Below are 21,746 nucleotides of genomic sequence, written 5' to 3'. Positions count from 1 at the left end.
GACAATCTGCCATGCGCACTCCCACACTGTAACGACAATCTGCCATGCGCACGACGACTTATCAGTCTTAAAATCTAAAAATAAATCACAGATGCAGAAATATGTTGTTCTTAACAAAATTTATTCTACTGATAAGCAAAGTGTAATGGAAGAAGGCCCCTTTTAGCACACTTGTACACCAAATTGTAATTTTAAGGATTGAGTGAGTTGCGCAAAAAGTTTTCTATTTTAATCCATACATCTTTCAAGATACCTACAAATCCAGTTGTCCATCCATCAACAAAGTTATCTACATCTATCCATGTGTGAAAAAAAAGTTTCGCTTTTCCATCAATAAATTTAATGTGTAACTGTTTTTTCCATTCATCAATTTGATTAGCCTTCCTGCAAGACTCACTTTGTCTCAAGTGTTGTACACAAGACATTCCCTAGCATGGAGACATGTGTAGGGGGTGTGGTGCAAGCAACCTACAAGAAGTAGAAGGAAGGAAAGCAAATACACATATGGTGCACACATGCATAAATATTGTTTGTGATGAGCCAGACATGTTTTACGGTTAGTGGAAGCAAAGCTTTAAGAGAACAGGAGAAAGAGAAATCAATGGAAAAACATGAAACAGCAACTGCCCACAAAATGGTAGCAAAAGTATGGAATGAAGGCAAGTTAGGAAGTCATCACATGTTGTTATTATGTACACAAGTAAAAAATGGACAGGGAAATGGTATGAAAGTAGGTCATTTCAGCACAGCAGAGCTTTAATTAAACAATAAAAAGAAATGCAATGCATGAAGAGACAACGACAATACTTACGACAGCATATAAGAGCAGGATCATCTCTAACACGCCAAAGGGACTTTATGGTGCTGTGCTTTGATGAAAACATTCCATGACTGGTTTTTATTCCGTAGTGTGTTGTGACAAGTAAGCTTGATGGATATGATGGGAAAGAAAATAACTGCAAACAAGGAGGATTTCTCACCATCTTCAAACAGACGAGTTTAACGGAGGAGAGCTCTTTACTAGCGCTGATCCCCCAAATCTTCACCATCTATTGAAAGAGAGATGAAAATGTGGCAACAATAGAAAAACCTGGATTACATCATACTACAATTATACCTTTAAGACAAGGGTTGCTGCTGACAACAAACATAGCATCTGTTCAACTAATGCAGAACACCATTTTTTTATCTTCTTATTTTTTACACATAGATCTTTTCCAAAGCCCCCTTTTTCTGTTTTTATGGCTGATGTCTTACCATTGACAAAAATAAGTATTGCTTGACATTGCATCAAAAACAGAAAAAGCATGTAAGACATTTTGAGACTCTACCAGAATACGACACACACTTGTCATAACATGTTTGAACATTACAATCTTCTCAAATGTATAAGTTAATTTCAATGCTCAAATCATCAAAAGTAACATACAGATGTATTGATGATTATCTGTCAAAGCACACCTAGCATAACATTCAATTCCTTTATTCACATAGCTACTGCTCTGAGATTTTTAATTTATCATCAGTATACCTCTGGTACTTCGACACCTACCTTTTTATCAAAATATGGATAGTAGTTAAAACTCTTTCTTTTTGACATAAACTGTTGGACATGAATATAATGTAGCTAATCATAACGTTTCTTTCTGAACGTAAATCAAGGGAAATTTTGACATTTGCAAAGCCATAAAAAATTTATAACCATATACAGAAAGGATCACCACCAGCAGTAAATTATATCATATTCAATCAGCTGCGATATACCTTAATGATATTTGAAACAAAATTACATAATCGGGAAGTAAGTCAAATGCGTCTACACAAATATAAATGTACTTTTAATGTTCCTATCACCAAAACTAAAATGGCAACAATCAATAATCATATAATTCTAATGTGGCATCAGTATTCACAAGGTTTGTGGCCTTGTTATTACTTCTCTTTATGCGAGACTACTCACTTTGTCAGACCCACAGGAAATGAGTCTGTCTGCTGCTCCAATCTCATTCGTCGACCCCTCCCGGTCGCTGCCGCACGCCCCGTGGGAGCACTCCAGGGCGAGGATGGCACCCCCGTGGGCCTGCAGGGGGTGCTTCATGGAGTGGGCGCGGCACTCCAGCAGTGAGATCTGGCCGCTTGCGTGGCCGGCAAAGATGAGGTAGTCGCCGTCGGGGGACTCCCCCAGCCCCAGGGCACAGTCCTGTGAGGAGGAGGAGGGGGTGGAAGGGGGGGGGGGGGAAGAGGAGCAGGTGAGTGGCGAGTGAGAAAATGGAATATGGGATGAAGAACAAGATAAAATGTAGATAGACAGTGTATGAATAAATTTCATAAAGACAGGAAGACTAGAGACAGACAGAATAGAGCTTGCCTTATTCATGACAAATATCGATGGGAAAATACATATGTGGACATATACACACACACATACGTACAAATGCACATACATATGGACAAACAAGCATTTATTTTTACAAATTCATTAGCACAAATATATAAACAGTAATACAAAAGCTCATGAATGAATAAATAAATGCAAAATAATGGGCTTAAAAGATGTGGATGAAAAGCTATGCATACAATCATACATTTGACAAGCACATTAAAAAAGACCTCAGAAAACAATAACTTTTTTTTTAGTAGACATGAGTGCAGAGCATAAAAGAAAAAGAAAATGGTAGGTTGATGTGATATCTAGACACAAGTGCACCAATATCTGGTCATTGATTTATTCTTCAAAACAATAAACTAGTTGCTTTCTTCTGAAGATGTGAAATGATCGATACCTACGTATGGATTGCCACTTGTGTAGAGAAAAAGCACAGTGATTTTAGATAGAGTTTGAACATTTGCAACAGTAATCATTTCAATTTAACTCAATTCAATTCAAATTACATTTTATTTCCAATACAACAGTTTTCGTTTTTCATACAATTTCTAGGAAAACAAAAGAATGATGTATTACAACAATGACTCAACAAACATGGATGAAACTATTTGTTCAAAGTAATTGTATCATTGGAAAAAAAGAGGCCTACGAAAAAGAACAAGCATGTAGAGATGTGGGCCACTCAATAAATTTAACTTTTAACTAAATTAAAAAAAAGTAAAGGAAAGGAAGCAAACACACACAGAACATACAGATAATTCTGCAATTTCAGAGTGAAAATGTGCTTCTAGTCTTCTGAACAGGTAAAAAAAGCCTCTATGCTACATGCCAAGAATTTGCGTCCCTTGATGATGCTACAAGGGGCATTCCATACTCCCAAACAATGGCCTACTAGTAGTCCACAACTTTGATAAGACCAGCTGTGTTTATGCGGGTCTTGACAGTCCAGTGTTCTCACCAGCTTCACAAGGGCGAGACACGTGACGGACTCCTCAGGGATGAGAGGAACGAGCAGCTCCCTCGCTTGACAGGGATTGGTAGAGCTGTCGAACACCAGCACATCCCCCATCTCAAGGACGGTGACGATCAGGGCATTCTTGGGGTCGTAGACGATGTCCGTCAGCACCTGGCCAGTGAGGGGAAGTTTGAGATCCCATCGCAAAACTACTTTTCTTCATCTATTTCTCAGTTTGTTTTTTTTGTGTGTGATTACAGCTCTGTTTGAAAAAACTCGGCTACCATACTAAAAATTCTACCGGAGAAAACACAATATGTATACGTGTATAATGCACATATACCTGTATGATATGTACTGTTTATGTGTACATACTGTATGACCGGAGTGCAAAATTATTGATGTGTCTGTGATCATGTACACTTATAATGGTTATGGAAAACATAGCTCCTTTTCCCCACCCTGCATTGCTCAGAGTGCTCTACTCATTAAAATGTGTGTGTGTGTGTTTGTGTGTGTGTGTGTGTGTGTGTGTGTGTGTGTGTGTGTGTGTGTGTGTGTGTGTGTGTGCACAAGTAAATACACACTTACTATTTTCAACAGTTCATACCCCATGCTTTGCAATATGCTTCAGAGATTTTTTTAATCCCATAAAGCAATAACAGCAAAGAAGACACCATGTCAAAGGCACGCAAATTAGCTCTCGACAAGTCAACTGCGTGAAGGTCAAAACTTTTGTTAAAACAAAATTTAATACTCACATATTAAATCGGTACTTCTGTCAAAGATTAAGAAATAATCGAGCTAGCTCTGTGGGGCCTACGCATATTTACGTAAGTAATCTACAGCTATTACACGTAGTTCATGTGATTTCGTTTAGAATCATTGATTTTCATGATTGAGAGCATCTGGGGATCATATCATACTGCATATTATATGCTACAATATTTAAATAGCGAGTCTGATTTTTCGCCAATCGGGACTTCCCCTGATGATGTCACGAGTGGTTAAAGGGACTGTACAGCACTGGTTGAGGTGGGGATTCATGTTTTGAACATTCCTAAGTGAGATACTGAGAAACCTCTGATGAAATATGAAAGAACATGTAATTTTAAGAAGGATTCAATGTTTATTTGATGAAAATTGGTTTTGAAATGGCTGAGATATCCAAAAAGTGATAATAATAAAAGGTGACAGGCCACAACTTTGTTAGGATCTCTTTGTTTCACCTTGTTTTTGGATATTTCAGCCATTTCAAAACTGATTTTCATCAAATAAACTTTTGAAACCCTTTAGAATTGCATGCTCTTTGACATCTCATAGAGTGGTCTCTGAATATCTCGCAAAACGTTGAAAGCTAAATCCTCACCTCGACCAGAACTGTACACACCCTTTAAAATCACGATGGTGTAGTCAACTACTAAATGGAGAAAAGTATATGCGTGCATGTCACATTCCTGTCGGGATCAGAGTCAATATTTTTGCACGTCTTTAAATTTGCAAATAGCACCCGACTCATGAAATTTGCGAAGAACAAAAACCTTGCAAAGTATCGGGCATATACAGTATTCGAAACAAATAGAAGTCTCATTGAAACTAAGCTCCATCTTTTCAAAAAGCCATTGGAGGCTTAAAGGGAAGAATCACTCACCTGGTAGGAAGGCATGGGATAAATGATGGTCAGCTCTGTACCGGAGACTGCAGATATCAATCTCACTCCGCCATCCTGGATCACAAAAACAATTCATAATCTGAATCAGTATTTTTCTTTTTTTTTCATGAAGACTTGAAAACTTTACTGATTCCCATGATCACAAAAACAACTCAAAACCTGAATTAACATTTTTTTTTTTTTTCATGAAGACTTGAAAATTTTAATGATTCCCACGATTACAAATACAATTCATAACCTGAATCAACATTTTTTTTTTTCACGAAGACTTGAAAATTTTAATGATTCCCATGATTACAAATACAATTCATAACCTGAATCAACATTTTTTTTTCACAAAGACTTGAAAATTTTAATGATTCCCATGATCATAAAAACAATTCATAACCTGAATTAACATTTTTTTGTTTTCATAAAGACTTGAAAATTTTAATGATTCATCATATGAGCACACTCTCCATGCATTCCACACATTTGAAGCTTTCACTATGCATACATGATACTGTTACTATATTGGTGATAATGACAGTGAAGATGATTGTGATTATTACACTGTCTTCATCATTATCAGTGGAATTATTTATTTGTTCACTTTTATTATCAAAATGTATTTCATTGCAACTGCTTCTCCTGTTTTTAATTGAATGATTTTTGCATCACTTTTGTTTTCCACTGCACCAGACTAACTGCCCTTCATCAACGTAAATAAACACAGAGTAATAGCCATAATAAGAAAAGACATGGCATCAATATTCAGGTGGGACTCAAACCCACTACCTCCTGATTGCTAGACAAACATTATACCCACTAGACTATTGCTTCTCCTGTTGCTATATCACTTTTTGACGACTGGGTCAAGTCAGCAGGAAAAAAAACAACAACAACACTAACCTCTGCTGCACAAAGAATCCTGGACGGAGTGGCTGGACTGACTATTCTGGCCAGTTTGTGGACACAGGACCTTACTGGTGTGAACAGGTGATGAAACTATAAAAAAAAAAGAACAATGGCAACAACTTATCAAATGGTCTACATGAATACTCATCGTGGTGATGATTGGTGATATTGCTGTCACATAACTGAATGCAGCAAAGATGGAAATCATTATGTTGTGAGCTGCGACTTCACATCAGGTACTATGGTTTCAGAATTTGACTGGCTGCTGTTGGGGCTAGAGTGAATTAATGTTTTATATAAAGACGATATGATACAACAAATATTGCCTTGTCTACTATCAGCGCAATACGACACTTGCCAGTCCCTTGTGAGTTACATTTTCCCCTCAAGAAAACATTTGCCATCAGCTCTTTGCACTTCAAGAGAAATATGGTTTCTGTGGGGATTTTGAGTCTTAATACTGCACTTCTACAAAAAAAAAAAAAAGGCAATATGTGTATAGAGAATGTGACAGACACAAAAAGAACAGATTTCAACCTGTTTAAGTCAGTTCGTTGAGGCATGTTGAGACTGGGACTGTGTTCATCAAAAATATATTTTTGCTATGCAGTGGGATGGATCATCCACTTCAACCATCTGACAAGAAAAACAGCCTCCCCCGTCACTCTCCTCCACCCCTTCCTTTCCACTTCCTCCCCATCCCGCCCCGCCCCTCCATTATCAAGCCATTTTTCTGACATTGCAGCCTTCTCTTGTACAAGCATGAGAGAAGAATCTGCAGTGATTTAGTCTTCAAATGCTGCATTCACCAAACTTTCCACAATGGCTGATTAGTGAAGTTAAATCCCAAAGTGTAAGATGCGTTAGATGCTATTTGTGGTGTAATCATTGTGCCACAATTGCCACATACAAACACTGGCCTTTTAAAGGGTTAATGAGTCTTTACAAATATCTCACCAGGTTGAAGTTCCACACTTTGATGTCCTTCAGGGTGTAGTAGTAGAGCTGGTTCTGATTGGCTAGCCTCATTCCAAGGACTTTCTCACCAACATTCAGTATCTGAGTCTGATTAGCATAATCAACAAAGACCCACATACATAATTATATAGATCTACAGGTTCCATGGCATTTGCTCCTTGGACAATTGCTCCCATGAAATACCCCATCTGTATGATATGCCAAACATAAATCATACACAGAAACATAACCCTAACATGATCGTCCTAATCCTCACATCAAACTAACCCTAAAACCCTATCACAACCCTAACCCTAACCCTAACCCTAAGTCCTTTGAGAAAATAAGACCAGAGCACTTGTCGCAGGAGCAAATTTTGTGCCACCGGTGTTTAATAAAATGCTGTCAGCTCTAATGTCACCCATAACTGGGAAACTTCAAAAAGAAGAAGAAAGGATGATTTAATGGGCTATGCAAAGAGTCAGGTGCATTGCTATGTCAGTACACAAATCAACTATTGTTAGGCATACTAAAGCCCCCAGTTATGGCTGAAATAGATATTACAATAAAAAAAAATGGCACCCAAACCAAGCAGGTCTATACTATCAAACACACAACTGATTATGTTTATTAAAATGTAGCCTACTTGCCAAGAGATTGGGGAGACATAAATCTATCAGTTCATATAATTTTGTTTGTTTGTTTTAAAAGCGATGCAGAAGTACTACAAGTCATCGGAATAGTTCATGTTTTGATTAGCTATTGGTCATAAAATGGCATTCTTTGGGTATGTTTTGTACTTTCTCAAGGTTAAGACTGCACATTTGCAGTATACAACAGAAAATCTCCAGAAAGCCACCACTTTATAGTCAGTTATTGATGACATCACATGAAAAATGTTTTCAAATGTATGTCTCCTTTAAAATTTGAAATTATCAAGGAATAGCAATTTATGACACATTTCAACAATCAATTTACACACAAGATATACTGTACATTGGGTTTGCATCACTGCCTTGTTAAGCATTCTCATGTATAATATGCTTTATGATTTGAATTCTGATTTTGCTGACAGCTAATTAAAAGGGAACTACATTGTAAGAGGTGCAATATGCCCTACACTCAGGACACAGTTAAGTATTGTTGTAATGATTTGCCTTAGATATAACGGTATATGTATGCATATTGTATCTTGTATGTACATATGTATCTTTGTATGTGTGTGTGTGTATGTATGTATGTATGTATGTATGTATGTATGTAAGTATGTATGTGTGCGTATATGTGATGTTGTATGTGAGCACAATTTATACAAACCACGTCACCCGCTACAACAAAAGGATCCGAAAGTCAGGGGAGGTTGATTTTCTGAAAATGACATGACATCATTCCCTTACTCTTCCACTTTAATTTCATATGACACAATTCATGAAAGTACTCGGTTGTGGAGATATCAATGATTTTATTAGAGCATGTTGAGTGGTTTAGGAAATCATATTTTCGAGAAAACAGCCTTCAAAGTTTTCCTTCCAACACAATCAGAATCAAGGGGAGGCAAGACAATTTTTCCCTTTTGACAATAGAAGGTATGCTCCTAGCAACCTCGGCGATGTTCATTCAAGCTTAGCGCCAGCGGTCTACGCACGACCAGTCAGTAACTAGGATGCCATGCACTGACCAATAAGATCACTCCCTCATTGCTAGGGGCAAAGTCTATCTGCAACACTAAATCCAAATCTTCGGACACATTTCTGTTCCATTGAAAGTTGGAAAATGATGGCAAAGAAAAACACAAATTTCTTGCCTTTCCTTTGATCATTTAGCTTCGAAATTTCGACAGATGATACATGATACATTAGACTGCTTAATTATGCCAAAACGGAAATCTGATCGTTTTGACTGATTTTGGAGATATGATTTCAAACTCAATTTTCTTGGCTCATCTGTCAGCAATTTTTGGATCCTATCGTTGTGGCGGGTCATATGTAGTCATGTCTGTATGTATGTATTGTTATGTATATATTTGAATGTGTGTGTATCATATACAATGTACAAGTATTGCAGGATGACATTGTATGTATATAAATTCAAGGTCAAGTGATGAGCTACGGTTGTACAGCCCACAATTCACCAGTTCAAACGTGTCCAGCCGCCAAATCCTGACCGTACCATCCTTAGAGCTGGAAATGAGAAGTGGGTCGGCTGGATGGATCACCAACCCTTGGGGTGTATGGTGGGAGGAAAGAGAAAATAAGAAAGGAAGTTATGAAGGAAACTAAAACACACATTTCATGTGCATTATGCAGAGGGAAAACAATAAAGGAATTAAAGCTAAAACATAATACTTGGCAGGACTCAAAGTTCATTGTCCATCATCTAGAATTTGCAAATTTGAGAACAGGTGAAAATATTAACTCTGATCCAAACATGTGTGCAACGTGCAATGTGTACATGCACTCGTATGCAGTACAGTACATGATGATACTCTACTCTACGATAGCAAATTTAGACTTGTAAAACTGTAGGGAAGATCAGATTTGCAAAAATTAGACTCCCTACATATATACCTTGTACAGTACATCACAAGGAGGACGTCAAACAAATATATATAAATTTTATCTTTACTTCATTCAAACTTTCCCTCTTTTTTGTGTTGTTAATTCATTACCCTGCACAGAGAGCTATGTTTTGCTGCAAGACAAAAATCATGAAAATGACACTTGAGGCATGGTTCTGACTGGCTTGCAGCCTTTATTTTTGACTTGACTCAAGGTGATGGCAACCTCCCTTCCCTGGCATTAAGAGCCCTCACTTACCTGTGACATTGTCATAGTGGCCCACAAACTGATGCACTTCCTTGAAGACAACCGCATTCCACACCTTGATTTCCCCATCCATGGACGCCGTGATGCAGTACTCCAGCTTGCGGTAGAAGACAAAACTGAAACAGCGAAGAGACGATTACAGTCTAACAAAGCAATGTGAGAATACAAGGTGGCCTGTGCCAGTTGGAAAAAGAAAGCTTAGAAGGCCTTGATAACTTGCAATTGCATTGGTGTGCATGTAAACCATACCGAATAGATGTATGATCACAGTACAGAATTTGCAAGACAATGATATAAATGCCATGTATTTCACGAGGTTATTAGTTTTGCGAATTTCACAAATCGGGTGCTGTTCACAATTTTAAAAATCCCATGAAAATATCAACTCTGATTAAGACACGAATGTGACATGCACCCATACCCTTTCCGTTCATTAATGTATTGTCTCCAAGAACACAAATTCAACCCCTCCCGAAATTGTCTGGAAGTCCAGATTCACAAAATTAAAAAAAAAAAAATCAGACTCATTAAATATATGGCACTAAAGTACAGTATTCTTGCTTTTTTGGTTTGACATGCTGAATCAGGAAAATGACCAAATATTTATCAATGTATCTTGCAATGTAATCAGAGCAACACATCACTCAAATCTGAGGCTGCTCAAATGTAAAGTGATATAATATCAAGTACAATAATTGCTCACAGCTATGGTGATGAAGATGAAAATGATGATGATGATGATGATGATGATGATGATGATGATGATAATGATGATGATGCTGACGCTGATGATCATTTTCAGCATCATCCAGATATCATCATTTAACATTGTCATCATCATCTCCATTATCATTATCATTATCACTATCACTATCATCATCATCATCATCATCATCATCATCATCATCACTATCACTATCACTATCACTATCACTATCACTATCACTATCACTATCACTATCACTATCACTATCACTATCACTATCACTATCACTATCACTATCACTATCACTATCATTATCATTATCAATATTGATACTACTGCAATTACAATAAATATTGTGATGATCATTATTATAATCACCAGTGTGAAATCACACTGACTTTCACAAATGCAGCACATTCAATTCTGGTTGGTCCATGAAGTTTACTTTAAATCAATACCCACTATCTCAAAACTGTAGACCATAAGACTGTACTTTGCTATGCCAGACCATTTTTACCTCCGCCAAGGGAGGAGGTTATGTTTTCATTACCGTTGGTTTGTGAGTTAGTCAGTTTGTCCGTATGCAAAATAACTCAAAAAGTTGTGCATGGATTTGGATAAAACTTGTATGAAAGATTGAGAATGACACAAGGAACAGATAATTAAATTTTGGTAGTGATTCAGAATTTGTAGGGATTTTATGAAGAATTTTCGATATTTTGGCAGGAAGGGTCAATGAATTTGGGAGTTCAAGCTGCGCATTTTTTAGGTTTTCATACCCCCAATAAAGAGCTTGCTCTAGTTTCTGCTAGGGCAAGGCACACCACGCAGCTGAGGGTTTGACGTAATGAAGGCTTCTATATTGGGAAATCGGACGATCTTTCAGCATGCATACATATGGGAGGATATCACCGATCTCTATGGAAGAGCAAAATCATCATTGGAAAGTAGCTGCTTGGTGGAGGTTTGCACTCTCAGAGTGCTTTTCTAGTTTTTAATGTAATCTGATAAGTCAGTCGTCGACAGGTCATGCATTCACAACTTCAAAAACAATGTCAGCTGAACAAAGAGCACCTCTCATGATTGAAACTATATATATCCTACGTGAGTCATGAAAGAGTGATCATATTGTTTCGATACCAGCAACTTTCTGGAGGCAAGACGCATCATGCTCTGTGAAATGAGGTGAGGCAGCAGCATCTCAACCAATTTACTACCAAATTCTGAAATCCTCGCTGATTCTGCAGGGGATCCACCATGCTCTGGTAAGCTATGGCTTTATACAACAGGTGTTTAAAATTAATTATCCCCCAAAATGTCCAGACATGCTGGCATCTGTGTCTTTGTCTCACTTGTCCAGCCTAAAATCAGTCCATGATACTGGACATTGTATAGCAACAGCCAGAGTGCCCCACTGACCTAATTGCAGCCAAGATATGATGCTACTACCTCACAACAAATACTTTAGAACTCTCACAGGGGCCAAGAAGTTACAACACCTTTGCCTGCAACAGAGCACTTATCTAAAAGTGCATTCAGGCTTGCCATCGGCCACATATACATGTATATATGGGCCATGAACTCTAGCAATCTAGCATCAACATTTTATGGGGTCTTTTGATGATAACAGATGCAGTAAGCCCTATTTTTTTTTTTTGTCATTTTCGTAATTCTTTATACCACATTGATAAGATGATTGTCCAGCTAATTCATATAAGTTCTTTACCGCCTCCAGCCCACTTTGAGTTCAAGTTCCTGACCTATATTCTTGGAAAGCCGGAAAGCATGGTTGCTGGCTACACCCTTCATTGCAGACCCTGCTGCTCCAAAAAGAAAGCAAGCGAAATGACATTCGAGGCACATTAAAGGGTGTCACAGTTCTGGTTGAGGTGAGGATTTAGCTTTTAACGTTTTGCGAGATATTCAGAAACCACAGTATGAGATGTCAAAGAGCATGCAATTCTAAGGGGTATCAAAAGTTTATTTGATGAAAATCGGTTTGGAAATGGCTGAGATATCCAAAAACAAGGTGAAACAAAGAGATCCTAATAAAAGGCGTGGCCTGTCGCCTTTTATTATTATCACTTTTTTGGATATCTCAGCCATTTGAAAACCAATTTTCATCAAATAAACGTTGAATCCTTCTTAAAATTACATGCTCTTTCATATTTCATAAGAGGTTTCTCATTATCTCATCTAGGAGTGTTCAAAACATGAATCCCCACCTCGACCAGTACTGTACAGTCCCTTTAATGTCAAACTGTTGCTCCGAGCATATGTAGTACCCTTCAAATATATAATCATATATTTTTTTTGAGGATCTGCACTGTTGACAAAGGATCAGGTATCAAGGGGGAAACATGGGATGTATCATCTGAGTAACACTAGATGCCGTAAATCAAGAACAAGCCTGAATGTTCTACCAGCACGTATGCAGCAAACATGGATACTCGCTTCCTAAATAGGGCACGATAAAAAACAACAACAACTACAAGCATCAGCAGGTTCTTGAGCGTTCATAATAAAAACCGTTTGAACATTAATCCAGAGGCCATCGACCCGTGGTCGGAAGTATACTTGATATTTCTCCTTCCCGCTATCGACGTGTTAGCTGAAATAACAGTCAACAGCTCCGGACTTTAAACGTCACAACCGCGATGGGTGTGAATGAGATATTATCGAATGTGCGTGTCACACTCTGTCTGAGATACCAGCGACTTTTAACGAGAGGCGGTCGATATGTGTCATCTCGCCCACGTGCTTGAAGAAAAGTGTCAGACGTTTCCTCAAATCACTGCCAGCACTTTTGAAATGAATGAGGATGTGCCACCATCTAAAAGCAATTGGAAATTGACCCTGCAACGAGGAAGGGGGGGGGGGGGGTCTCACATGTCAGGCAAATCAGATAATACCAAGGTAATATACTTCAGACCTATCCTGAACTGGTTTGTATGTTTTACTGAATCTGTTTACCAACATTTTATGAGAAAAAAAAATAGAAAATACAAAGAAATATTTAAAACCAAAAGAAATATTACCACAGAAAGACCAAGTCAAAAATGGCAACAATTTTTTTTTCTTTGAAAACCTAGGACTGCTCACGTTGAGTTTGTATGCTTAAAGTATGACTCTTCAACCAAATAACCAAAAAATATGCTTTGTTTACAAATACATACTAATACAGATTACTGTCCGCAGTGTCGTTGTATATGTTTGCCCTCTTTAAAAACAATGAAACATCAGCAATGCAATCATGTAGTGGTAGCAAAATGCAAAGAAAATTCGGCTCAATCACATGAACCCGTGATGTACTTTGATCACCAGTTGACACATAAGCTGGAGTGCTTTCTTCGGCAAATGGCACAGACGTTTGGAAACTATAATGTCAATAGGCGCAGTCAGACTGGCAGAAGATTGAGAAGATTAAGATCGCGAAGTCTTCGTGATCTTTTGTTGTCTGGTCACACTGGCAGCCAAACTTCTTGATCTTTGGATCGAGAAGTTTGGGTCACTAGTGCGTGTGCGCAAAAAAAAAAAAAAAAAAAAAGAGTACGCTGTCTGACGGCTAGTTATTGTGATGTAACAATGAAAATCTGAGCATCACAATGGCCGCGTGCTTCAGAGGCAACTGTGATCAAGATGTTTCAGTTTCTAGTGGTCACATTGGCAAAAGATTGATAAGTTTGGTGAAGTTGGAGAAATATCCCTGGTTGGAGTGGGAAGTTTCGCGGGAAATTTGCGGTCACACTGGTAAAACTTCAAGATCTTAAAGATTGTGATCTTAAACATCTCGATCTTTTGTCAGTGTGACTGTGGCTAATGAGCAGAGATTACTTAACCCCCCCCCCTATATCTATTGTGTCATCATGGCCTTCATGTTGGAGTGAGAAACATTATATTGCCACACCCTAGTGGACTTGCTAACTTGCAATAAGGTCATATTTGGAGGGATTGATTGAATACATGTCTTGAAGAAACAGCTAGGCAGGTTAACTGCAAAAGCCTGGGCACATAAGGGGCTAAACATCTTGGACCACTTCTTACCACGTGAGGGCTGAGGCGTGCCAATTTCTGATCGTGTAGACTTCGCGATTGGTGACATAGTTGATGATGTGCACACCCTCATCGCAGAGCGCGACCACCTGGCGTCGCTTGCGATCCACGCGCAAATCCCTCACCCAGTCCTCCTCCTTGATCTGACTCTCGATGGGGTGCCCTCTAACCAACGGATCACGAATCTGACAAAAGGTTTTAATATGAAAAATAAGAAGACAGACAAAATAAGAAATAAGAAAAAAGTAAAGAAAGAGTGCAATCTTACGAGCACAACAGTGAAAATTTGATCAAAATCGGATGAACATTAGAACGACTGTAAATTAGTTTTAAACTTTTGATCTCAATACAAAAAAACTTGCCTGCGAAATCTTTAGCAATGAATGCTACAGCCTTCATCAGTGGAATGACCCGCCTTCGCCTTGATCATGTGACGGCTGATAAGTGGAAACAGACTTTCGGAAGTTTGTATTCCCCGCTCCCCATCTTTATTGAGGGAAGGTTGGTAGGCCCTGATGTACAATGTAGATTGCTTTGTTATAGCTTAACTCCCCTTTCAAAGTGCAGAGGTTCCCAGTCCAGAACTTCCCCCTTATCGAGGTCCACATGGTGGCCTGGAGATTCAATGTGGATGTGCTGTGAAACTTCAGAGGAGGTGGAGCTTGGGCATTGGTATTCAAGCCATCTTGTCCTAAGTGAGGCGAAGGCGGATCATTCCACTGATGAAGGCTGTAGCGTTAACAGCTGAAAATTCTGGTGGTAGATATTTTGTGAATATTTTGAGATTAAAAGTTTAACACCAATTTCAGATGAATTTCCCAACACATACATATTAATGAGCTTCTACCTTAAAATAGAGATGACTTGTTTAATACCTCAACATGTGCCATCTTCCAAGCCTGGATAAAGCCACGTCCCCCAGTGATCAGCTCATCTGTGTCTTCATTATACACCATGCTGCAAAATCATTTGAAGAGGAAAACTTGTATAAACATCATCAACTCCTAATCTGCCATCACTGTACTTGTAGAATAATTCAGAATGTCAAGAGAAATACAGGAGGGCAATTGCATATCATGTAGGGCAGGACAGTGCCATACAATACGGTATGAGAGTTTTAGTAGTCAGAAGGCAAAAACCTCTTTCACAAACAAAGCTTATAGACAGACTTCCTTACTTGAAGAAGGTGATAAAGTATGCATTGATATTTAGAGCTGAGTTGTTTAGTCTGGATATTTGAGCAAATCAAGAGTGAAATATTAAGAAACTAGAATAGCACTCGGAGAGTGTAGACCTCTGCCAAGCAGCTCAGTTCCACCCATACACACATGATGCTGAAAATTGCCCAAGATCCCTAAAGTCGCATTCACACATACAAATAGGTAATGATTGCGATCTAAATCTTGAGATTTGTATAGGGCCTAAGTGTGAATCCCACTTATGGTAAAGAAGCCTGTGTTTACTAGTACCTCATCAGCTTCCTGAATGCTGTGCAGCACATTGAGAAGAGCATGCGGTTTATTGCACGTATGCAAACCTCAAATACACGCAGCTTGAACTTCCAAGTTCATTGACCCTATTTGCAAAAAGATTTAAATATCCTTCTAAAATTCATAAACATTCCCAGATCATATCAAAATCTAATCATCAGTTCTTTGTGTCATTATCAACTTTTCCTGTCAGTTCCATCCAAATCTGTTCACAACTTTCTGAGTTATTTTGCAAACAGACAAACAAACAAATGCTGATAAACCGTTAAACCTCCTTGGCAGAGGTAAATAAGTGTCATAAAGGGTAAATGAAAAATTGCCCAATACATTATATCAAACATGCCATTGTACATACCAGAGAACCGTTTCTGTGCAGTGGACGCTGGTGAGTTCCATGCAGTTATTGATGAGATCACTAAACACGTGGAGGGTGACATCGGGAGAGTAGCCTACAAACACCTGCTCACCGCACAGAGAGGCAAAAAAAAGTAGCTGATTACACTATGATGATAAGTACATCAGTCCTATTTCGAGTGGCAAAATGAGAACTAAATCGGAAACAAGAAATTGAAAATTGATTATATAAAAACAAGAAAACTTCAGAATAGATTTGTGCAATTAAGTTCTAACTCTGTGAATCTAAAAGAAAAGTTAGACTCAGAAAAATATACAATACTATGACGTTCAAAATATGCCTCTGCAATTTCTCTTTTGTTTCACTGAGTTCATTTTGTCTACATCTAACCTGTGCATCAGTGTCTCCACTTCAGCCTGTGAAGTTCTCTCAAACTCTTCATCTTGACATATGACCTTAAGATCTTTGTAGTTGACGAAATTTGCAACGGCAAGTCTCAAATGTAATCATTACTAAAGTATATCATCATCGTCTATCCTTCTACGTACATTTAGAGTCTGACTTATCATGCTCTACAGCTCATCTGCACACCACATTAGGCAATTATAAAATTTCACCTGCTTAGTCAGTATTCCTGAGCAATGACATTTTAGCCTCTGTTAAATTCAGTAAAATTTTGTCTTTGACCACAGAACTCACATCCCAACCTCTCATGTTTACAAACTGCATGATACATACAAGACATTTTATTCACGGTGGACAACTATATTATCAAATATCTCAAATTATTGCCATTAACAGAGAAGCCACTGATAGTGCTGCCACCCTTGATGTAAAAAAAAATAAATCTGCCAATCCTGTCGATCTACATCTAATTAGAATAAAATCTCACCCTGTGCTGAGGAACAAAGATGATTTTGGAAATCAGGAAATTGACTTTGATCCTGTGGAGAAAACAAAACAAAAACAAATATTGTGTGATTCTTCTTCAGGTCTTTGCTGTGGTTGTAGTTCAGTAGTTTTCAAGGGTTATGAAATGCCTGAATAAGAACTACAGAATGTTTGTGATTCAAGGAAGATGTTTCCATCATTTCGAACAACCCTGGACTAATTGACAAAGTCAGTTAAGGTGAATTAACTCATATTATTATTCATGATCACTTTCTATTTTCTCTGTGTTTTTTTTTTTATTAAGTTTTTAGCATTGGGAAGTAAGACTTGTAAGATTTGTTAGATTTTATTGACTCTATCGACCCCCTCTCGGGGTATGAGAGTACAAACATATTTACAATATATGAATACAAAAATATAAGTGATAATGTACATGTGAAAATAACAGATATAAATAAATATGTTTACAAAACAAGGCGTAAAGGACGTTTAACTACTCTACCACTACGTGTACAAACATTCACATCTACTTTACTTTCTACAAAACTACTGTCTTTCTTCTTTGGTATAGAAGAGAACTGAAACATAATAATTCTGACAAATTTGGCTAGTTTTTTCAAATGGCAAGCATTGGTTGAATTGAATAATTTGGCCATATGTAATGCACTTGGTCTACTGGCCGTCAAGCTACTTGGTAAATACAATAGTCTCTCTTTGTTGAAAAAGGGACAAACAAAAATATAATGAAATTCATCCCCTATATCGTCGGATGAACATATAGTACAATGCAATTCATCTGTCAGGCTTGCATCAAACCTGCCCTTATTAACGGGTAATCCATTAGATCTACATCTGAATTTACTTAATGTAATATAATCTTTCTTACACAAGACCTGTAAATACTTCTCTAACATCAAATTATCCTTAAACATTCTATAATTTGTACAGATTCTATTTGACCATGTTGCTGCTCTCCACTCTTGAATAAACATATCAAAAAGTCTAAAACACGAAACTACAAAATGTGTTAAGCTCATCTGTGATGAAATTGGTATTGTTGGTGTTTTTCTTTCAATCACAACTTGCCATTTAAAAGTTTCTCTGTCTTGATACTAGCTTAAACAAAACTGATTATCCATCCACGATTTATTCCTACTATGGTGACTACAATGTCTGATCTTAAAATGGCATATATGTACAAAACTATAGAGGATGACACTAACTCAAGAAGAGAGTACTATTTACTATAAAAATCTGTATGACTTTTCACAAACTTGTTTTGAACGGGCAGATACAATTTTGACCAGTTTTAAAAGGTTTTAGCAGTAGGGCCTACTGCTGATGAGAAACAAGATTCAGAAGTGGTGCACGTAGAGTAATAATATGGTGATTTTTTTTTTTTTACTGACCTTTGACATTTGACCTCCTCATCCTGCAAGGTGCTTAGAGACCAGCAGTGGAACTCTTTGATGTAGCCAGTATCCACATGCGCGACGTAGTTGTTGCCATTAGGACCGTAGTGGTAGAAAGCCAAGCAGCGGAGGACGTGGGCATGGTGCAGAGTGTGAGCCAACTGATTGAAAGCAAACAATCATGCTGCAGAAGAAATCTTATTGTTGATTGCCACCGTTACATCCCAAAACAACATTCTTCTTCCATGAGATTGACTACAATCAACTTGCTGATTATTCTGTCACTTTCAGGGAGGTCTAAGTTATGTGAGTCTTCAAAGAGTTCAAGTACTTGCAGAAATAATCATCATCCAAGTAAGTAAATAAGTAAATGAATAATTAATAAACTGGCAAGTCCATAATCTTTTTATTAGTATATTGTTATGCACAAGTTCCAAACTGTCTGGGCTGCATGTGCACACTCAGGGTCAAATCTTCATTGGTAGATAACTATAAAGTCACTCCTCACAAGGCAGGGCAGATGCAGATGTCTGGTTGTACATGTATAAGCTGTAGATGGCAATGCCTGGGCCCTGTCTTATAAAGACTTGTGATTGATTCAAATCAATCACAACTTTATGATTGAATGCAAAACCATCTTATAAAAAAGTTATGATTGAAATTAAGACCGAGAACTGCAATCAATCAATCACAGGTTGCGATTGATCTCCAGCTTCCAAGAGATTTGTGATTGATTAATTGTTCTCACAAGTTTTATAACACAGGGCCCAGATCTAATCCATTAGGGCCTTGATTACGTGACCCTTTTTTGCTTTCCAACCAAGCAACACACAGTTACACATTCTTTGGAATGAGAAAAGCAACCATAGTTTTTCCTTTGGTCTTTGTCCACATTTAAGACAACTGACAGTAAAACTGCTTTAAAGTGTGCACAAGAATCCCAGGATGCACAAACCGTTGGTAGTGTATAGAATTTCAAAATATGGTAAATTTCAAATTACATGGTTCACCGACATTATGCTCATTAAGTTGCAAGGTCTAGATTTTCTACATGTAGTTCCAACCCTAGCTAGTAGTAGGGGGCCCCTTGCCCATCAATCACGAATAAATTTATCTATCAATAAGTCTAGACTGTCCAATTGTTTAATTAATTTGAGTAATAGAGTCTACACTCTGCCTGGTGGTGGAGTAATGGTTTAATTTATTGGTGATCAAATTCAAATAGGGTTCTAAAAATGCCAACTTTTGTTCTACTACACTAGATAGTTACACCATGAAATATACTTTCACAAAATATCAAATTGACTCACGTTGACACGAGTCATGCCCACAAACACTGACTAGCTAGCCCTGTAAATTGTGATGAAGAGTGTCTATATCACACTGTTATGTTGCTCCGAGCAAAATGTTGCTTATAATAATACACTTGATACTGGTTTTACCGCATATCATGGATGAAGCTGAAGTGTGTCTACTTTTTTACGCGTAGGTCCTACAGTGCAGAGTACGTTTAGGGTTAACTGCGACCAGTGTGTACATGGACCGGGGTTAGTTTAGGGTCTATTTGGCAAGATCAGTTTACCAGCCCCTGTTTGCAATATGTGGGACTGCACTAATTTGTTGCAACTTGCGGTAAGGAGTGAATAGCATAGCATCATAGCCCATGCCCATTCAATTCACTTACCTGCAGACCGTATGGGACCATAACAGAATGCTCCTCTGGATCAGTGGTCCTTAGGGTATGATCGAGGTGTTCTCGGACCGTGGTCCAAGGCTGGAATTTAGAATCTAAAAGCGCCATAGTGGATTTCCCACCCCCAAGTTGGGGCGAACAGGCCTTGTTGCGACCGAATGGCCCGCCGCTTCGTTTGAGCATGCGCGCGTGATGATGTTTGTAAACAAATCTTACACACGTGCGTAATGTTTCCGGGTTTGCGTATTGTGACGTAATCCTAGTTACAAGTTTTGTGCAATGTACCCCTGGGCACCCGCTACATAATACAGTACACATCCCCACCCCTCTTGGTGTGTTGTGGGACAAGGCAAGCGGTGAGGGTAGACTGCAAGTTTTGAGGATTTCTTTCAAATACCACTAGAATTAGCATAATAAATTATGGAAATGACAAGTGTGAAATTAAGATATTAAGAATTACCGAGCTGAACTCGTTCTCAGTGCAATGTAAAAAGTGAGATATGCTCAGTATTGCCTTTTGATCAAAGGCTATAAACATTCATGAATGTTCATTATTTCTCGAAAGTTTGTGAACATGGATTTTCTTTTTCTTTTCTAATCATTTTTGTTGTCATTTTCTTAGATCAAATTTATCTGGTACTCACAATTTTATTTCATGTCTGTTTGTCCCAACACAATTAAGTTACATGTCCTGTGTAACTTGTTGGAAAGTGCCCTCTTTTTCAGATCACCGTTTGTTAGCTATCATGTACCATATAATATGTAGATGATGTGCTCCAGTATTTTAGTTGGTCTGATTGGAATAAAAAATGTATCTTGAATCAAATTAGATTGAACTGCAAAGGATAATAACGTGTAGTATACAATTTAAGACGTCATGACTAGAATTCATGGTCATCTACACCTGTATCAAATGATGCACCATATTCTTAATTTGTGAATATGCCTTTTGTTCATGATAGCCATTTCACTGGTTATAATGTCCTGTTGTGATATTCTGTGTTTTCTGCTACACACTCTTCATCTATTGCTGATCAAACGTAGTTGTTAGGCAGCTTTATATGTATATATATATATATATATATATATATATATATATATATACAGTGGCGGATCCAGAGGGGGGCGCAAATGGCACATGCCCCCTTTATTTTTCTTTAAAAACAAAAGAAATAAAAAGAAACAAAAATGAAATGAAACCCGGAAGTGCCACCAGAAATATTAGTTGGACCCCCCCCCCCCTTTACAGAATTCCTGGATCCACCCCTATATATATATATATATATATATATATATATATATATATATATATATGTTGATAAGGTAGTCCACATGTTGGCAAGATAAAAAGATAAGTAACAAAGCTGCAACAAAGTTCATGCTGTATTCACCAACGGTTTATTTCTTCACACAAATTTTCGGGCGTCTCGCCGCCCTTTCTCAAGTGTTGAGTA

The 21,746-nt window shown here is 37.9% G+C and overlaps 1 protein-coding gene across 1 annotated transcript in view; it reads right to left on the bottom strand.

Annotated features, from left to right (window-relative positions):
• LOC139743916 (uncharacterized) overlaps window positions 1-20,430 on the bottom strand; it is a 43,757-nt gene extending 23,327 nt beyond the window's left edge. Inside the window, exons 1-15 of the mRNA XM_071654381.1 lie at window positions 20,284-20,430; window positions 18,597-18,760; window positions 17,189-17,240; window positions 16,297-16,400; window positions 15,327-15,408; window positions 14,443-14,636; window positions 9,684-9,808; window positions 8,999-9,087; window positions 6,868-6,975; window positions 5,905-6,000; window positions 4,993-5,067; window positions 3,345-3,512; window positions 1,961-2,200; window positions 981-1,049; window positions 398-468 (exon numbers count right to left, since the gene is read on the bottom strand). Coding sequence (XP_071510482.1) covers window positions 398-468; window positions 981-1,049; window positions 1,961-2,200; window positions 3,345-3,512; window positions 4,993-5,067; window positions 5,905-6,000; window positions 6,868-6,975; window positions 8,999-9,087; window positions 9,684-9,808; window positions 14,443-14,636; window positions 15,327-15,408; window positions 16,297-16,400; window positions 17,189-17,240; window positions 18,597-18,760; window positions 20,284-20,400 — 1,754 coding nt within the window. The 5' untranslated portion in view covers window positions 20,401-20,430. The remainder of the gene's footprint in view (window positions 1-397; window positions 469-980; window positions 1,050-1,960; window positions 2,201-3,344; window positions 3,513-4,992; window positions 5,068-5,904; window positions 6,001-6,867; window positions 6,976-8,998; window positions 9,088-9,683; window positions 9,809-14,442; window positions 14,637-15,326; window positions 15,409-16,296; window positions 16,401-17,188; window positions 17,241-18,596; window positions 18,761-20,283) is intronic.
• Between the last annotated feature and the right edge of the window lie 1,316 nt (window positions 20,431-21,746).

This window comes from Diadema antillarum, unplaced genomic scaffold, assembly GCF_040938485.1.
Source record: "Diadema antillarum isolate AM-2024a unplaced genomic scaffold, OU_Dant_1.0 seq00001121_RagTag, whole genome shotgun sequence".
Lineage (NCBI taxonomy): Eukaryota > Metazoa > Echinodermata > Echinoidea > Diadematoida > Diadematidae > Diadema > Diadema antillarum.
The sequence above is the reverse complement of the archived record's forward strand: the minus strand, read 5'-3'. Positions and strand labels throughout refer to the sequence as shown.